The sequence below is a fragment of the Sceloporus occidentalis genome, unplaced genomic scaffold (genome assembly GCF_023333645.1).
Source record: "Sceloporus occidentalis isolate IW3139 unplaced genomic scaffold, rSceOcc1.0.p SCAF_4, whole genome shotgun sequence".
Classification (NCBI taxonomy): Eukaryota; Metazoa; Chordata; class Lepidosauria; order Squamata; family Phrynosomatidae; genus Sceloporus; species Sceloporus occidentalis.
In genome coordinates, this window is record NW_028316984.1 from 68,508,042 (window position 1) to 68,526,620 (window position 18,579).

The 18,579-nt window shown below is 38.9% G+C and overlaps 1 protein-coding gene across 2 annotated transcripts in view; it reads left to right on the plus strand.

The window, feature by feature from the left end:
• LOC149313962 (adenylate cyclase type 5-like) overlaps positions 1-18,579 on the plus strand; it is a 321,268-nt gene that overhangs the window by 264,242 nt on the left and 38,447 nt on the right. For both annotated transcript variants that reach the window (XM_089520253.1, XM_089520252.1), the window contains 4 exons: positions 238-378; positions 7,409-7,431; positions 9,611-9,755; positions 11,650-11,747. In XM_089520253.1, coding sequence (XP_089376379.1) covers positions 238-378; positions 7,409-7,431; positions 9,611-9,755; positions 11,650-11,747 — 407 coding nt within the window. The remainder of the gene's footprint in view (positions 1-237; positions 379-7,408; positions 7,432-9,610; positions 9,756-11,649; positions 11,748-18,579) is intronic.

The window sequence follows — 18,579 nt, forward strand, 5'->3', positions numbered from 1 at the left end:
CAATAAAAGCTGATCTCTGCAAACAAATATGCAGATTAGTTTACTCCTGGAACATTAGGCAATTTAATATTACTGAAATTATCACCTGACTACTCATCACAGCTGTCTGCACCTAAAGAGAATGGTTAATCTAGAGGTGGGGGAAATAAATATGATTTAAGAAGCAGGACTGAAAGTAAAACATGGCTGCAGTAAGTTTATTGAAAGACCATCTTTTTACTGTTTTCTTCTTTCTAGAAAGATGAGAAAGCAACAATAGCCAAGATGAATCGTCAGCGCACTAATTCCATTGGCCACAACCCTCCACACTGGGGAGTGGACCGATCCTTTTACAATCACCTTGGCAGTAACCAAGTTTCCAAGGAGATGAAAAGAATGGTAACGATATTCAGTTTTATGGTGCACATGTTAACAGTTGTTGCCAAGCCTATATAATTGTGTATGTCTTTGTAAAATCATATTTCTATGCATCTTTTATAGTAGCCGTGGCGTTAAAATGTTAGGGATGACTAAAAGTACAAATCAAATGAGAGCTGCTCAACAGTTTCATTGTGACAATTTTAACAGTTTTAAAAACTGTATTAGTAGATTTTAATTGATTTCCTTCTGTGAACTGCCTTGGGTCCCAGTCTGAGAGAAAAGTGGGATATAAATAATAAAATAAAATAATTTTTTCACTAACAAATGGTAGGTTTCACTTGGAGAGGGGGACAAAGTCCAACAACAATACTACTATTGGATCAGGGCTTGGCATCTGTATGTGGGCCACAGCCATTTCTTATACTTGTACTCCTTGCCAGGGTGCATGCAATGTCACTTCTAGTTTCAAGTTTCTAGTCTCGAACATTATATCCATGAAGGAACCCAAAAGTATGTATAATATAGAAATATTTTATATTAACACAGTGGGCCCTTGTTATCTGCTGGGGTTTGGCTCCAGGATCCCCCATGGGTAACAAAATCTATGGCATAGCAAAATGGTGTCCCTTATATAAAATGGAAAATTGAGGTTTGCTATTTGAAATTTATACTTTTTTTTTTTTTGGAATATTTTCAAGCCATGGATGCTTGAATCCATGGATAAAAATATTGTGGATAAGGAGGTCTGACTATATTATACTTTTCCCCTCTGAGGAGTCTGACACCTGTGTTTCAAAAGGTAACTTCTGCATTCTCTGGTGAGAAACAGCTTAAATCTTATACACATTTACTTGGGTGTAACTGTCTGCTCAGTAAAGCGTATTCACAAGTAAGGATTCAGTGAGAGCCAGCGTGGTGTAAGTGATATGAGCATTGGACTACAATGCCATGGAAACTCACTGGGTAACTTTGTGTGGGTCACACACTCTCAGTCCCAGAAAACCCAGTGATAGGTTCACCTTAGGGTTGCCATAAGTCAGAAACTACTTGAAGGCACACAACAACAACAAGCTAAGCTAGCTATGGAATACTTCATATTCAAGTTAAGAGTATGGTTCTGAAACTATCTTTTTTTCAGATAATTATTTGAAACTCACAGTGCAATCCTATACATGTCATCTCAGAAGAAACCCCCAGTGAATTGACTGGGATTTACTTCCAGGAAAGTTTCTTTAGGACTGTAGATAAAATTACTTGTAATATTCTGTTTAAAATGAAATGGGGAAAGCAAAGATTTCTATGAGAAGTAATTGAATTGATCATATAATGCTTCTATGTTTTTTGCAGCTATATTGCTATGAGTGATTACACCATTTACAAATATGCAGCTTACAGCTAGTAATATGGCTGTAAAATGAATGCTTTTATGTTCGTTTTTTAAATATGCATTTTTTTGTTAAGCAGGCATACCATAATATCAGTCCAGCTGCAGATTTTGTTAATGTAGAAATTTCTGTTGGCTTTTTGGTCATCATGCAAACTCACAGAGTATGATGCAATTAGGAGATTTTAATCAAGCCGGCATGTAATTATAATTAGATGTTTCTTTGAATTGGCGTTAGTAGGGTGTTTGCATCATCCTAGTCATAGACAAAAGATAGATGTGCCAAGAGGTATTACACATTATGTTGTTAATTAGAGTTTGGTATGTCTAGCTGCTTGTTCAGAAAGAAAACATTATTATTTATTGTAATATCAAACTGAGGGGTTTTTTTTATAAAAAAGAAAGAGAGAGAAGGAAACAACATCCTACATTTCTTACATAATTATGCGTACATGGAATTTGAGGTAGATGTGATGATAGTCAGTCTTTTATGTTTTTGTGTTTACCATCTGTTGTAAAGTAGTGTTTATTCTGTGGGACATGAGTATTTCTGCATCACAGAGACGGTGTCAGCATGGGCCAAATAATATGTCCTCCCCTTGTCTTCATGGTGATCAGTCCAGATGACACAGGGCCAATCCACAATTCTGGTGCAAACTGTCTGGACAACAATATATCCAATTCAGAACCGAATCCACTTAACACCACCTGTAGCATGGATTTTAAAAACTCACCTTTGCTCCAGTTCTTCCAAGAATATCCAGAGCCCTCCAAAGTGACGCCGGGCACCTGTTTACAATATGTTTGCTGTACTGCCCAGCACAGCTGCCACTGGTGCAAGTCGTTCCCTCTGAGGTCAGTATGAGGTGCCCAACCATGTGACTGACAGTAGGTGCCTCATTTTCACAGGGAGGAGGTTGTTGTGGTGGTGGCAGCATGTGGCATAGATGGACACTGTGTAAACAGTTGTTCACCATCACTCCAAAGAGCTCAGATAAGGGGGATGTTGGGGCAGCTTCAGGGTCAGAATGCTCCAGGATGCTCATGTAGTTCTCTGGCTTGTACGGATGCCACAGCAGTCAGTCTCTAGTGGTGTTATGAAACTTTGAGAAGCAAGTAAGATGCATTTGACTCACACTGCCTACACAATGTGTAATTTGGTGTACAGTGGTTTAAATGTGTTTTAATCATTTTTATCTGCTTAATCTATTTGATATTTTAACATGTAATTTGTTGTAATTAAATGTACTATTTTAATCCACTGTTTATTCATTGCTTGAATTTGAAGGGAAAGGTAGTGGACTCTCAATGAATTCTGCATATTCTTCCAAACAGAAGCTGGATGGCTATTTGTAAGGAGTGTATGGACAATTATTTTTTAAAAACAACCTTGGCAGTATCTCCAAGATCTCCTTTGGATTGCTAGAAGCCTGGAAGGAATAGCCAGAGCTCCAGCCCTGATTGGGCCAGGACCATGATGACCACATGGCCCGCTCCCAAAGCAGCTTGCCACCGCAGTCCCAAGCCATGCCGGCCAAGAGTTGATCTAAATCAGACCAGCCTTTCCCGGCTTTGTGCAGCTGCAATGCAACTTTCGGGTGCTTTGGGAGCGTGCATCATCTAAACACCATACCTCCAAAATGGCTGGAAGCCACCGTGTGTTCAGGCCTTGGAGAATTAATAATTCACATTAGGGTCATAATGCTGGAGGAGATGTGCTAATGCTTATCTCTGTGCCATTTTGCCAGTTTTAATCCTCTTCTTTGAAGGTGCTGCTTGGAATGATGGAGGAAAGCAATAGCCAATATGGTACCTACATGGCAGATATCAACTGACTGGTGTCATTCCAATTGGATGACACACATCTCAACCCTCCATTTTGTACAAGCAGTGCACAGTATATACTGTACCAGAACCAGGGGATAACCTTACAATGGATTAAAAAAATATATGGTACTAGAGTAGGCCCTTGGTATCCACTGGGGTTTGATTCCAGGACCATCTGTGTATACCAAAATCAGTGGATGCTCAAGTCCCATTAAATACAATGGTACAGAAATGGGGCCCCTTATATTAAATGGTAAATTCAAGGTTTGCTTTTTGTAATATACACACATGCACACACAGTGGTCCCTTGGTTTACGTTGGGGATCTGTTCCAGACCCCCCTGCGTAGGCCGAAAAACGTGCATGCTCATTCTGCCATCACATGGCTTCCGCATAAGCAGGAAGCCGCATATGTGGCACCTGCCTATAGCGTGGGCGCACTCTCTGTGTGTGTGTGTGTGTGTGTGTGTGTGTGTGTGTGTGTGTGTGTATTCAACTGTGGCTGGTTGAATCCGTGGATAAGGAGTCAGTGCATATGGAGGGCTGACTGTACTTGCTCTGGATTCTCCTGGAGGACCCAGAGGCCTTCATTCTTGCACTGTGGCAGCAGTCTGCACTAATGTTCCACTGAGCCACCTGGTTTGTCCACTGCCACCATAGGTCAATCGTTCTGAGGTCAGAACAAGGCACCCAGCCATGTGATTGAGCCTGGGCACCTCATTTTAACCTCAGAAGTCAGTGACCCACAGCAGTAGTGGACACGCCAGGTGGCTCAGTGGGCACCTCATTCTCTCCTCAGAAGTGAGTGACCCACAGCAGTAGTGGACACACCAGGTAGCTCAGTGGGATGCCCGTGCAGGCAGCCGCCATGGCATGGGAGAAGATTGGAGCAGCTGCAGGGCCAAGATACTCCGGGCTGCCATGGGAGCAACCAAGCCTCTGGGAAAAGGGGCCAGATTATAAACATGAAAGATTGGGAAGGCAGCAGTGCATCAAGGCCTCAAAAATCCCCTCCCATATTATTTTAAAATAGGGAACATCCTGTTCATAGAACATGCTTGTCATGTCTTGTTTAGTTCTTGCCCTGCATTGTTAGGAGATCCAGCTTTCCTAAGATTTTTTACTTGAAGAACCACCCCAAATTCATTTCAGATTGCTTTGGAGACAATTCCTTTAAAAGTTTTGTTCCCTTGGAACTCATGGATTAATTCTTTAGAGAAACCCCAAAATTTTGTTCTGATTTAATTCCAGTCAAAATGTTAGTGGCATTTCCAGAATGTGGATGTTCCTGTGAAGAAAGTGTATTCATCTCCTAAAAAAGAAAAGAAAAGAAAAAGCAACAACTGGTGGATGTCTGTCAGTGATGAAAAACTCTCCTTTCTTACAGCAATGTCCCTTATTGCCATGGTTTTCCTGATTGTATGGTTGTGTTGTACCTAGGTTCATTTTCCCTCAGGAGTCTCAGCAAGGAGCAAGTAAAGAACTATGTTGTTTGCATTACTTGGCCAAAGTGGAAGAGATCTGGATTAGATTGATATTGAGATCACGTATCAAGCATGAATCTGGCCAGAGTGTACCAATAGCTTTAGGGAAATCTTTGCTCTCAGCATCTGTCACTGTTGTGCATTTTGGGTCTCAATTTTCAGTCCAAACAAAACAGAGTAGATCTAGTACAAACTAATATTTACTAAGTCACATTTAATCATATTTTTGGCACATGTCTGTGAGACATACAGAGGAGTTTTGTTCCCATTCCTCTTTTTTCCCATTCTTTTTTTGGTTCCTCCTCCCCGCCAGAGTCATGTTTCTGAATGTAATCATGAAGATATTTTTATAGTAAGATCTTGCAGTGACAAGCAATTGCTGTTCCCAAGGTAACGCCAAAAGTGTTGGCAACTTTGGGTGTTTTGCTACAAGCCTAGGGCCATAGCAAGGTGGGGGGGCAGTGGGTGAATTGCTGAACATTGATGTGCTCTCTGTATGTATATATTCTAATTTGTGTCATCTGAAAAGAAAAAAAAACCTATATGGCTCAGGTTATTTGAAGGGCCCTATTCTCCCTTACGAACCTGCCTGTGCTTTGAGATCTACTGGGGAAGTCCTTTCTGCCTCTCAAAGGTACATCTGATGGGAACACAGCAGGAGGCCTTCTCAGTGGCTGCCCTCAGGCTCTTGAACTTCCTTCTAAGAAAAGTTAGACCCTCCCTACTTTCTTTCAGCAGAAAGTAAAGACTTCTCTGTTTCAACAGGCATTTTATGATAAATTTATAAGCTTACCTAAACAATGTGCTGGAAAATTTTGTTATATGTTGTGATGGTGTGTGTTTAATGGTTTGTGTTTTAATTGCTATTCTTTTTTTAATCATTTAATCTACTAACTTTTGTATTTTCTTGACCTTTAACTATGAGTTTTTTAATCTGTCATGAGTAACTTTGAGTCCTGAACTGTGAGAAAGGCAGGAAATAAGTAAATTTAACAGCAATAATAACAGCAACAATTTATAGCCTTTTTTAGAATAGGAAAGCCTCATTTTCTCTTTTTTTCATGATGTCTAGTGCTCCAGGTTGGTGATATCAAACTCCACCTGTCTGATTTGGCCAGTTCTCATCATCCCAGATTTCCTCTGGCTTCAGATGACTTTTCCAAGATCCATACTACTTTTATTTTAGTGCAGTCATGCACAAGGAGTGAATACCTCTTTAGTACAGTCAGCTCTCCAGATTTGCAGCTTTCACTTTTGCAAATTTGATTATTTACAGATTTGCAGATATTCTGTCTAGAAATCTCTAGGTCTTCCAGCGCAACTCTATGGCCAACCTTCACCAGAGGTTGTGCTAGAGGACCTAGAGATTCCTAAACAGAACACTTCTCAAGGTATTTATAGGTCCTCCAGCAGAATTCAATGGTCAGCTTCTGACAGATGTTGACCATGGAGATGCATTGGAGGACCTAGAGATTCCTGGAGAGGTGTTTTGTCAGGAAATAAGAGTATTTTTTATTTGTGGTTTTTCAACTTTCATGGGGGCCCTGTGTCCCTAACCCCAACGAATGTGGAGGGCCTGCTGTACCTGTAAATGTGTACATGGTGAGGTGTTTAAAGAGGAAACAAAGGATACCTTTCAGGATGTTATTATTTGATAGTTAAGGTAAGTGATAGTGAAGGTAGCTGTTTTAAGTAGGAAAAAGCTAATGAGTATATAAATAATTGTTCTCATTAAGCTTATCAGTTTATAACATCAAGAATTCATAGGTACTGAAGTGACATGGAGAGATGAGACTGGTGAATACTATCTTTTGGTTATGTGGAGATAACCAATTTTTCATTTGTTTGAAGAAACTCCTGGTGAGAAAGGCTGGGTATGGCCCACCTCTTATCCACATTCCTTTTAGATATCTCAAATTAATCCTTAATTAAAGACTGGATGTGATGTAGGTATGGAAATCATATTTGAAAATAAAAGAAAAACATGTTTTTCAAGTTTTTAGAAACTCTTGATGGGAAGAATGCTGGACTGGCAAGAATCTTTGCAGTTTGGGGTTTATCCTGCACAAACTTGCACTTGATCATTGTGAACAGAAAAGAGCATTTCCTGTGCAGAAAATAATATTTCTAGGAATACACAGAAAATGCTGTTTCCTACACAAGTGGTAGTTTTTCCTGTGCAAAATCACCACTTGTGAATTTTGCTCTGAATTAATTCTAATATGCAAATAGGCTTCAGAAAGTGGATGCCATATAAATGTTTCTATGTTAAGTGTAATGCTTCAGAATTTTTTGGTTTAGTCAAAGTCATTCTGCTGGCTAATTTGTATCCCTCCTCCCCATCTTCCTTTCAGGGCTTTGAAGATCCGAAAGACAAGTAAGTGTGAAGCACAATTGTTGTTGTTTTTTAACTGAAATATGAAATCTGTAAAGTTTGTCTCCAAAGCAGTTTCTGCAAAATATGGAAACTGCATTCTCATTTTCATATTACCCTCATAAAACCTTTTTGTTTTTCCCCCTCCTTAAAAGTTTATTTGGTGCTAAGACACAAGTCTGCATTATAATCTCAGGAGCCTCCAATCTTTCCACCTTCTCATTGACTTTATCTCTGGTTTGTTTATGCAGCTTTAGCAAGTTATGTTTCTCAAAGGTTGTTCATTTTGAAAGCATATTGAATGTCCGCATGAAAACTCATGGACAGCTATCTGGAAATGTAGGAAATAAAAAGTGAGAGGAACAAAATAGATGTAATGGTAGAGAATTTGCCTTGATTAAATTTTTTGTTGTATGCTTTCAAGTAGCTTCTAATTTATGGTATCTCTAAAGTGAATTTATCACAGAGATCAGGAGTGCACGCACACTGCCAAATTAAACCATTTTAACATCACTTTAATTGCCATGATGCTATCCTACAGAATCCTGGGATTTGTAGTTTGGTGATGCAGCAAAGCGCTCTCACAGACCAGATTGAATACAATATTTGAGTACAAATCCTAGAATTCTGTAGGACAGAGTCATGGCAGTTAAACTGATATCAGACTACTTTAGCTCTGCAGTGTGGATGCTCTAATAGACTCTGGAGAAAAGAGTTTGAATGTCCTCTTGACTATAGAAATCTACCGGGTGACCTTGGGCAAGTCATACTCTCTCCACCTCAGAAGAAGGTAAAGGCAAGCTCCTCTAAACAAATCTTGCACTGAAAACTCCATGTAGCTTCACTTTAGGGTTGCCACAAACTGAAAACAACTTGAAGGCATACAGCAACAAAATATATTTTATTCAGATTTATGAACAATAAAGTTGGGTTAAATAAACATACCAGATTCAGTGTTTGGATGAGGTTGATAACCAGTTGTACCATGCTGATTTGAAGTGGCATCTGACAAATTACAGCTTCTGATTATATAAGGCAGGGGTGAGATGAGAGTGAGAGACAAAGTACTAAATTTATCACCAGTGCCAGATCCTAATTAAGGATATTTCTTAAAGTCGCATGTTTATTACAGAGTTGCCAGAGAAATTGTTCTGAATTTCTTTAACTATAGGAGTCTGAGATTAATAATTAAAGATATGGACCTCCAAGTCAGTGAGGAATGTATGAACTGTCCTGCTGCCCGTATTTCCTTGTTTCCTGCAAACAGAGAGCTAATTTAAACATATGGAGATTCTTAGCTACATTCTTTAAATGATCATTCATTACTGAATCTGGGAACATTTATTTTATTAAGCTCCTCTCCAGTGATAATTTTTGACACTGTGCAAGTCACCATGCTTCCATCTTTTGTATCATAGGGAGTATTCCATTTAACTGTGGCCAAGTGTTACGGGTTGGGGAATTGCATTCTATCACCCTCAGGGACCTTGGAGGGTGTATCCCAATCATCCCACATCCTAAAAAAAGATTTTTACTTAAAAATTTGCTGCCACAGTGCCCTCCACTACACTCTATGGGGTAGGTATTTTGCCACATTTTCAGGAACACCTGCACCATTTTAGGAACTTAACTTTTAGAAAAGCCTCTCCTATGTCTAAAAAAAATTGATGGGAGGCAAAAACATAGGAAAATTGTTCCCATACCCTAGAAAGCATTGGGGCCAAAAAAGATTTTTAAATGGGAGGGCTTGGGAGCCCTGAACCCCTGAAAAATGGCCTATGCACCCTTTATATATATTTGCATCTTGAAACTATGGGGTAACATAGAAATTCACAAAACAAATTGGAATATTGAACTTTGAGTTGTCTTATGGTTTTGTTTCAGCTAAAATAATGTAGTTGTTAGATTATATTCTATAGTTTGTTACACTGTAAATAGTCACTGGATTCTACATTTACTGTCTATATTATGCAAAGATTATAAAGAAATGCTGAAATTTGGAGCAGATAGCTTTTAGGATTCCAAATCCAATCCACATTAATGCAAAGAAAAATAGTTCCAAAATAATAGTAGGATTTAGAGCAGCCTTGAATTAAGCAAAAATAATGAATTAATTCATCTTTGAATAATAAATTGGCAAAGGCTTTGTGTGAGTACTCAACCTAACTCTGCTTTGTTTTAGGAATATTCAGGAAAGCATGAACCCAGAAGATGAGGTGGATGAATTTCTAGGTCGAGCAATTGATGCCAGAAGCATTGATCGTTTACGTTCTGAACATGTCCGGAAGTTTCTCTTAACATTCAGGGAACTTGACTTGGAGAAAAAGGTAAACCTCTGCAATAATAAGTGCATAAGCAGAGATCAGTTGGTTAAGAGGCAGAACTAGACATGTTGGTAGGTTATGCTTATTTGTGGTTTTGCTTTCCCACAGTTAGCCATGGTCCAAAAATATTACATATTCCTCCCTATCTGTGGTTTTGCTGTCCACAGTTTTAGTTACCCAGGGTCAGTTACACTACAAAACTATTACATCCCCCCCGCCCCCCGCTTTATCGGTCGTCTTGCTCCTTATGGTTTCAGTTATTTATGGACAATCACAGTTCATAAATAGTGTTGGTGTAGGGTTCGGTACTATCTGCAGTTTCAGGAATCCACTGAGGATCTTGGAAAGTATTCCCCATGGATGTGGGGAGGTGGGGCTACTGTATCTTTAAACATAAGGCTGTGTTAATCATTTTAAAAACCCAGCACTGTAAAAACTCTGTGAAACACTTTAAAAACAAGCACATGGACCATCCCATTCCCGCCCCTCATCCACATACATACCCACTGCCTTCTCTGGATGGAGCTGCTTTTATTCTCAGCTTTGTTAATTTCCATATTGGACAGTGGGTGGGAAATGATCTTGGTCACTGAATTGGGATGAAGTGTAGAATTTGGGCCTTACACTCTCTACCTTATGTCCCTTTTTATCCTTGTCAAAACTTCCTGTCCCCTATCCTTGTTTTTCATATTAATTTGCCAGACACATGTCTAAACAGGAGCCCTGATGGTGCCGTGGTTAAATGCCAGTACAGCAGTCACTCACTCACAAACCACAAGGTTGTGAGTTCAATCCCAGCCAGAGGCTCCAGGGTGAACTCAGCCTGGCATCTTTCCAAGGTCACTAAAATGCATATCCAGCTTGTTGGGGGCAACTAGGTTGCAGTTGTAAACTGCTTAGAGAATGCTTCGTGTGGTATGAAGCAGTATATAATGAAGCTTTTAAACAGTTAATTCTACTATTGCCAAGTCTATTTCACTCTGCCCATTTCTATTTCTTCCTGTGTAAATTTCGATATTTACGGTGTCCTATAAGCTGGAGCATACATTATGCAGCTGAACTCTATTTCTGAAGTTGGCATTTTGTATTTTACACATTAATGCTTCTCAGATGTGACCCAGACAGCAACATGGGGGTAATCAGAGAGTATAATTGGAGAGTGTCTTTGTATGTGAATTTTACGTTTAAAAAAAAAAGATTTTGAATTTAATTTGTTGGTCCTGGGCTGTTAGTTGATGAATTGCTATTCTTGATGCTTTGGCCACTACTGCATAATAAGATTATGCTCCAAAATTTAGTTTTCCTAAAAACAATGCTATGTTTGATGGACTTCATGCCATTTTTCGCACCATTTTTCTTTGGCGTTAGGGAAACATTGCTTTTTTGCATAAATTAATTTTTTCTGTACAGACACTCTTCTTTCCTTTCTTTTCTATGAGAGAGATAACCAGTGAAGGATATTTTCACAAATTCTTTGAGGAAGGTGACCTTGGAATCACTTGGCTTGTATGTGAGATATGTAAAGAAGTTCTGTACTGTAATTTGAGCAGGTTAACTAGGAGGATAATTTCAGATTATTTTCATTTCACACACTTCAGTTAAAAGTCTAAACACCTTTTCTACATGTGACCAGTGAAGGTTTAGTACACAATGAATAGGGGAAAGCCAAATGTGTTAAGAAATTCATATGCTATAAGATACAGGTGCATAAACTCCCAGGTGTTGGTGGACTACAACTCTCAACACAACTGAATGGCTGGCCAGGCTTACTGGGATTGATGGAAATTAAAATCCAGTAACTTCTAGAGGGCTGCAGGTTGTCCGGCCATGGTAAAAAAAAGAGGGGGGACTTCAGATTTAGAATTCATTGTCTAACAAATGTTTTTCGCCCCTGCAGTACTCCAAACAGGTGGATGATCGATTTGGTGCATATGTGGCATGTGCCTCCCTAGTCTTCCTTTTCATCTGCTTTGTTCAAATCGCAATTGTGCCACAGTAAGTTGATAATTTACCTTTTCCATCATGATTTAGCCTCCTTTTCCTGTATCATCTCTAGCTTCACTGTCGTAAAGTAAAACAAATAATTTCTGTTAATGTCTCACATGCTCACACATGCATATACAGTTCTTACTGTTCACATTAAAATTAATGTAACTTTGGTTGTTAGACTTGAACCTACTTAATTGTCATGATTTACACTTAATTCAATATTTTTCTTTTGTAAAATTTGGGATTTTTATTGCAGAATGTAGAGTTATGGGAAGAGAAATAGCCTAGGCTGGGAATATAGTTAGGAGAACATGACTGGAGCCTGTGGGAATCATAACAATCATAAAAAAATAGCATGCACTAAATAGCCAATAGTCACCCCAAATCAGTGCTTTCCTTTTACATGGGCATTTATTTATTTATTTATCCACATTTCTATTGGTGCGGGACCTGAAGTGGCTAACATAAAAATCTGTTGTCTTTAAAGATTCTCATGTTTGCTTAATCAGATTAAAGAGTTGATGTGATGGAAATTCTCTGTGTTAGTAAATTTACAGAAGATGCATACAAAATGTAGGTAGCAACTTGGGCTTCTGTGCTTGATCAAGTACAGAAATGCAAAGGTTATTGAAATGGTGCAGCTTCATAAATTGCAGCTTGGATACCTTTCAATATTGTGCAGATGAGGAATTAGTGCCCCTCCATATATATGTTGTTGAGATGCAACTCCCCATAACCCCTCACTATTGGTTGTGCTACCTATGGGTGGTAGGAACTGCAGTCCGAGGGCACACTTCCTACTCACTAGAATAGTGCCACTGGCTAGAATTCCTTTTGAGCAGTTTGCTAGGGTATTGCCTGCTCTCAGAGTGCCCAAAAGTAGTTGAACCAACTTTAGAGCAGTAAAAAATCTGGTTTGTAACAGTTTCCCCAGAAGCATCCTATCCAGAGATACTGTTCTCCAGTAACCCGGAAATTTATCAGTCCTTTCTCTCAGTAAACCACAGAGACCTTTTTGTATGATTGTCCTCTCTAGATCTCAACTTTTATTCATTTGGTGTTCAGTATGATAAGAGAGGTAGTGTGGACCATAAAATCTAAATTCCACAGACCTTCTAAAGACCTTGATATGTGAAAAGCAAATTGAAGGTTTTTGTTCCAGACATTCTTGTCTCACTTGACAGAAAAGTCCTATTTTTAACTGTTTTCCAGTTCTTCCATAAGCCACTAGGTCCTACGCCTTATGTAAATGAAGGCTTAAACAAGAATAGGGATGTGTAATTGAATGTGGCACATTCCGTCTGTGGAAAGGTCAAAATCAGCGTGAAAGTCCTGCTGTTGGCATTTCTACTGGCAGACTGGACTTTCCACTCTCTTCTGCCCCATCTCAAAAATAGTTTATTTCTTTCCTTTTTTAATTAAAAGTCAAAATATAAACAGAGGAAAGGAAGAAACAAAATTACATCATTGATATAAATACAACATGCAGAGTGTTCAATTCATTAGTGAATGTATTTTCATTTCGACAAACATTATGATGATTCTTTACCTAAAGCAATAATTTTCTTCCTAAAACATTCTTCTAGGACTTCATATCCTCAGATTGAGAAAAATTTCTCAGAGAATGTGATGAAGGGAGACCGTGTAGTGTCAAACCTGGCTCTGTTGTTTTCTCCATTAGCTATCCTTAAGTGATGAGTCAGTTCCCTTAAAAAGCACCACTGGCCAGATCATGTTTGCTCAAGATCTAAGAGAAATGCTTTCCATATCCCTCCAGTTTTTAGCAATTTCAGTTTGAACCACCATAAGGAGCAATGGACTTAAATATTTGTGTAAATAAGAATTACCATCTCCTCTAATTGCTGACATAAACAAAAGGATCCAACAATAAAGTACATTTACATTGAACATTTTTGATAAGTCAAACATATCTCACCAAAAACCTCTAATCTGTGGGAAAACAAGCCACATGTGTATCATGTTTTCCTATTCCTTTAACCAGCTTTGGATAAATTATTCTTTATGTGAGAAAGTTGAACAGGTAGGAAAAATCATCTATGTATATATTTTTATATAGTTTCACAAATAGCTGCAGATGGGGGCATGGCCAGATGTGAAGCAAAATGATGATATAGGACAGCACTTTCCAAACTATCTGATGTGAGAGACCAGCAGTTAGGTTTTTTTCTGGAGTGCGCAGGACCAGTATCATATTTGTGCCCATTGGCTACAGCTGTTTCTTTCCTTCCTAGAAATATTCTGCATATTGCCAGCTGTCAGGATCAGAGGTCCTCTTATGCTTGCTAGCCATACTATATGTAGATGCTATAAGCTTTGTAATACTGGATGGTGGAATACGTCACCCAACTGGTGATGCTAGTTGGAAAGATAGTTTAGGGTTGCAGATGTGAGGGGAGGAAATCTGTAGTGGGAGGTATAAAAATCAGTTCTGTAGGAATGCTTGGTATGGAGAGGAAAGGGGGGGAATCCCAGGAAGAGTAATGTTTTAATTTGAAGAAGAATGGAGTTCGAGCCCCAAAAATGTTTGAATTGCTAAATGGTTTTAATATACTGTGTAATCGAAAATGCTTCAGTCCCGACAACATAGTTATTCTGTTGACAACTTTAGTTGTCTGAAATAATAATAATAATAATAATAATAATAATAATAATAATAAAGTTTCTTTATATTTCCCTCCTCTCTCAAGCTTTCTGAACTCACTAAGGCTTGGATTTCAGTACATGACATTAGCCAATAGCTCACAAACTAGCACTGGTAAATGGACCGCCACTTTTAGGAGTACCAGTTTAGGAAAGTCACTTCAGAAACTATCTCTTCACGCCTGAGCAAAACATGGTAAAAACTACCAGATCCATGTAAAATTAAGAGATTATTGCAGAGTGACAAGAGCTTAAAAATACTGTACTGCAAAAGATTTCAAAGCTTATTTTGCCCAAAAACATGGCAGAAAAGAAAACAGTGGAAAAGCAAACTCATTCACAAACAAGTGCAAAAGAAATGGGGGATGATACCAGGAAGAACCCATTTCTGAATCACAAGTTTGGAATACTGTAAAATAGCTCTACGGTGTACTTCAAGAGGACTGGCAAGCAGCATTTGAACTCTTAGAAAAAAGCTCTGTGTTCTGACAGCCAAGTTTAATAAACTGGGAAGTGCTGAGGTATAGAAATAGGGGTCTCAGTTGATAGTATGTTGCAAGAAACACAAGACATAACTACTGAAAGCCACAGAAATGAAAGAGAAAAGCCATGGGCTGTACTTAAGTAGTGTGTGTGCCAGAATCAGAGAAGGAATAAATCTAAAATAGTAACACATTGTCAGAATAAAATCTTCCCTAATCTCCAGTTTACACTCAGCAATTTTAAGAGAGTGCGTAGGATATTTGATACTAAACTAGGAGCGGAGGGACGACATGACAGGAGGTATAGTGACAAAGTTTGCCAGATTCCCCCCAAAATACAGATTATGGCCAACCTTAGAGTTTAGAGGCACCAAAGTGTTCCTTTGCAAAGACATCTCTCAGGACACCCTGGATAAATGAAAAGAGATTTATCAACTCATCTCACTTTTGAAAAAGGCAGGAATCAGATATCTTTGGGGTACTTTGGCAGTAAAAAGCATATGGCATCTTAAAAAATGCAGCTGTTAGAAATTTGTTAAAAATGGGATATATGACTCGCAAGAGAGCTTGAAGATTCTATCAATAGCAACAGCTCATGGGGGGCGGGGAGGCAAAATAACAGTGCTGCAGCCTTGCATGGCAAGACTACAGATCCTATGTCTTGCAAGAATGAAATGGAGCAGGAACGGCCATTTTGTTGATCTCTTTCTCTCCTTTTTTCTTAAGCAGAGAGGTTTAGCATGAAAGCTGCAATTGTGCATTTAAAGATATGCTGGATGGAAATGAGTCACTGTAATAGGAGAATATCTTTCAGCTCCCACGCCCTCAGTCTCCTATATGGCTACCATAGTTCTTGCCTTCATTACTTTATGCCATAGTACAGCAGGTGGGAGAGTTTGCAGCTGGAGGACATATCCTCTAGCTGGCAGATGGGAAATAGGGTTGTGTTTTCAGTTTTATTTTGTTTTGTTTGTTTGTTTTTAGTTTATCTTGGCTACTGCAAATATATAGACAAATAATGCAATCAATTTGCTAGAAAGATTCAAAATGTATAGGGCAGAAAAAGTTTCCTCAGGGCAAAAATGGCATTAAGACAATTAACTAAGGGTTTATAACAACACTGCATTAAGATACTCTACGTAGAGGTTAAAGGTATGCATTCAATAAATAAAAGAATCCATGTGCTAAAAGTGGTAAATTCTCTGTATACATATATTGCTCTCCTTCAGGAGACCCATCTATGCAGCAGAGTTAGAAATTTTCTATCACATCCAGATTTGTAGACTGTGCTGGTCACAGACTCATAGAACACACACTCTCAGAGTGTGGTGGAGTCTCCTTCTTTGGAGGTCTTTAAGCAGAGGCTGGATGGCCATCTGTTGGGTATGCTTTGACTGAGATTTCCTGCATGGCAGGGGGTTGGACTGGATGGCCCTTGTGGCCTCTTCCAACTCTACGATTCTATGATTCTAATCATAAAGTTGGAAGGGCCATTGAGATCCAACCCCCTGCCCAGTATAGGTTCTCCAGCTAAAGCATCCCCAGCAGGGAGCTGTCCAGCCTCTTTTTGAAGAATTCCAGAGAAGGATTACCCCACCACCTCTCTAGGCAATTGTTTCCATTGCTAAACTGCTCTTGCTGTCAAGAAGTTCCTTCTAATGTTCAAACCATTAGACCTAGTCCTACCCTCTGAGGAAAATGAGACCACTTGAATGTCATATGCTACTACTGTATATACAGTTGTCCCTCCATATTCGCTAGGGTTAGGGGAACAAGACCCCTGTGAATATGGAAAAAATGCAAATAACAAAAACACTGTTTTTACCTGAGAGGACACCCCTCTATGAATCTCTAGGTCCTCCAGTGCAACTCTGTGGTCAATGTCCAACATACACTGACCATAGAATGGCACTGGAGTAGCTACAAATGGTCTTGCAGTGCAACTTTTAGTTAAAATTGACCATAGAGTTGCACTGGAGGGCCTAGACAGTCCTAGAGAGAACATAATGAAATATGTGAATAATCAAATCCGCAAATATCAAAGCTGCAAATATGGAGGGATGACTGTACTCATGTATAAGTCTAGAAATTTTAGTCAAAAAATTGACCCAAAAATCCCAAGTCAACTTATCCATGGGTCAAATGTAAATATTATACTTTAACTCTTATTAAAAAGGAAGCGATCCCCTGGTATAAGGCAAGAGTGCAATCTGTTTTAGAAGCACTGACCTCCCTCTACTCTCTTTTCCATCCAGCCTTTAGTATGAGTTAAAACAGTTATGCCTGCCATCATTTTGCAGGTTCTTTGGCATTGTTTTCCTTTGCTTCATCATTTAGATCCTTTGTTACATGCCCTTAAGTTTTACCCTCGACTTATCCAAGGGTCATATCAAAATCCATAATTTTGCCTCCAAAACCTGACCTCGACTTATACGTGAGGTCGACTTATAGTCAAGTATATATGGTACAGTATATGGAATGCATGAAAGGCAATCTGTAGGGGCATTAAAGAAAAGTCATAATTTAGAAAGACAAACATTCAAAAATGAAGCAACTTCGCGAACACTGAGGATCTGACATACAGAAATGCCCAACTGAGAAGTAAAACTACCCTAGAAGAAACTAAAAAGAAAAATACAGAACTGGCAGTGCTTGATCTAGAAGAAATTCAAGCATCCATAATCTTATTGGACAGAAAACATTATGAGAGGGGAAATATAAATCTGGACCTAGTATCTGGAGTAATTAAAATGCAAACAACAAAACATTATACTCCTATTCAAATACTCACATACCTTTTAAACATCTTTCTTAGAAGTTCTCAGCTGGTTTTAGATTAGGCAAAAGTTCATTTCAGAACTTAGAAGGGGACAAATCTTACACATTCCCTAAAGATTATATCTTAACTGTCTGATCAAAACAAGCTTCCCAATTACTTCTGCTCTGAAACCCCTAATTTCCAAAGTACAATATTTAGTTGCGAAGCATTGTACAACTCAGCAGATATGCACTTCATCAATTAATGACTGATTACAGATCTGTAATCTTTAAGAAGTAGCTTGTGTTCCAAGCACCAGAAGAACAGCTGGGAAAATGAGTCAAGGATCTGCTACAACAGATGTGACCTGAGCAGCACAATCTTTCAAAGAAAACAGTTTGCTGCCACGACAATAAAAGGATTTGTCGAGGCAGAAAGATCCTCTCCCAATAGGGATGTCAACTTGTGTTACTTTCTGGTGATCTTGGGTGCCAGGAAATAGACTTGGGATTGATGCAGGTCTAGAGCTTAGCATGACAAAGAGTGGTCAAACAACACGCAAAGAAAAATATTGTCCCCAAATGCCATTAGCAGTTGATTTTTGCTTTTGTTTCTACTGGCTTGAGGATGAACGCCGTTACGTATGAGACTTCAGGGAAAATCCTTTGAGGAATCTTTGACCCAGATACATCCTGTCTAGAAATGTACATTGTAATCATGCAGTGTTTATATCAGTAATGGACTCCATGGCCCACTGGGTAGCTTTAGGAACTGTAGTTTGTTGAGGGTACTGACAATTCTGTTAGTGATCCCTGGCATTCATTTCCAGAACAGCAGTTCCCTGCCTTGGGTTAAGGGAATATATATCCAGCTTGTCTGTAGCATAAAAAGTTTCCAAGCATATAAAGAAAACAATGCTCTCAAATTCACATATCTG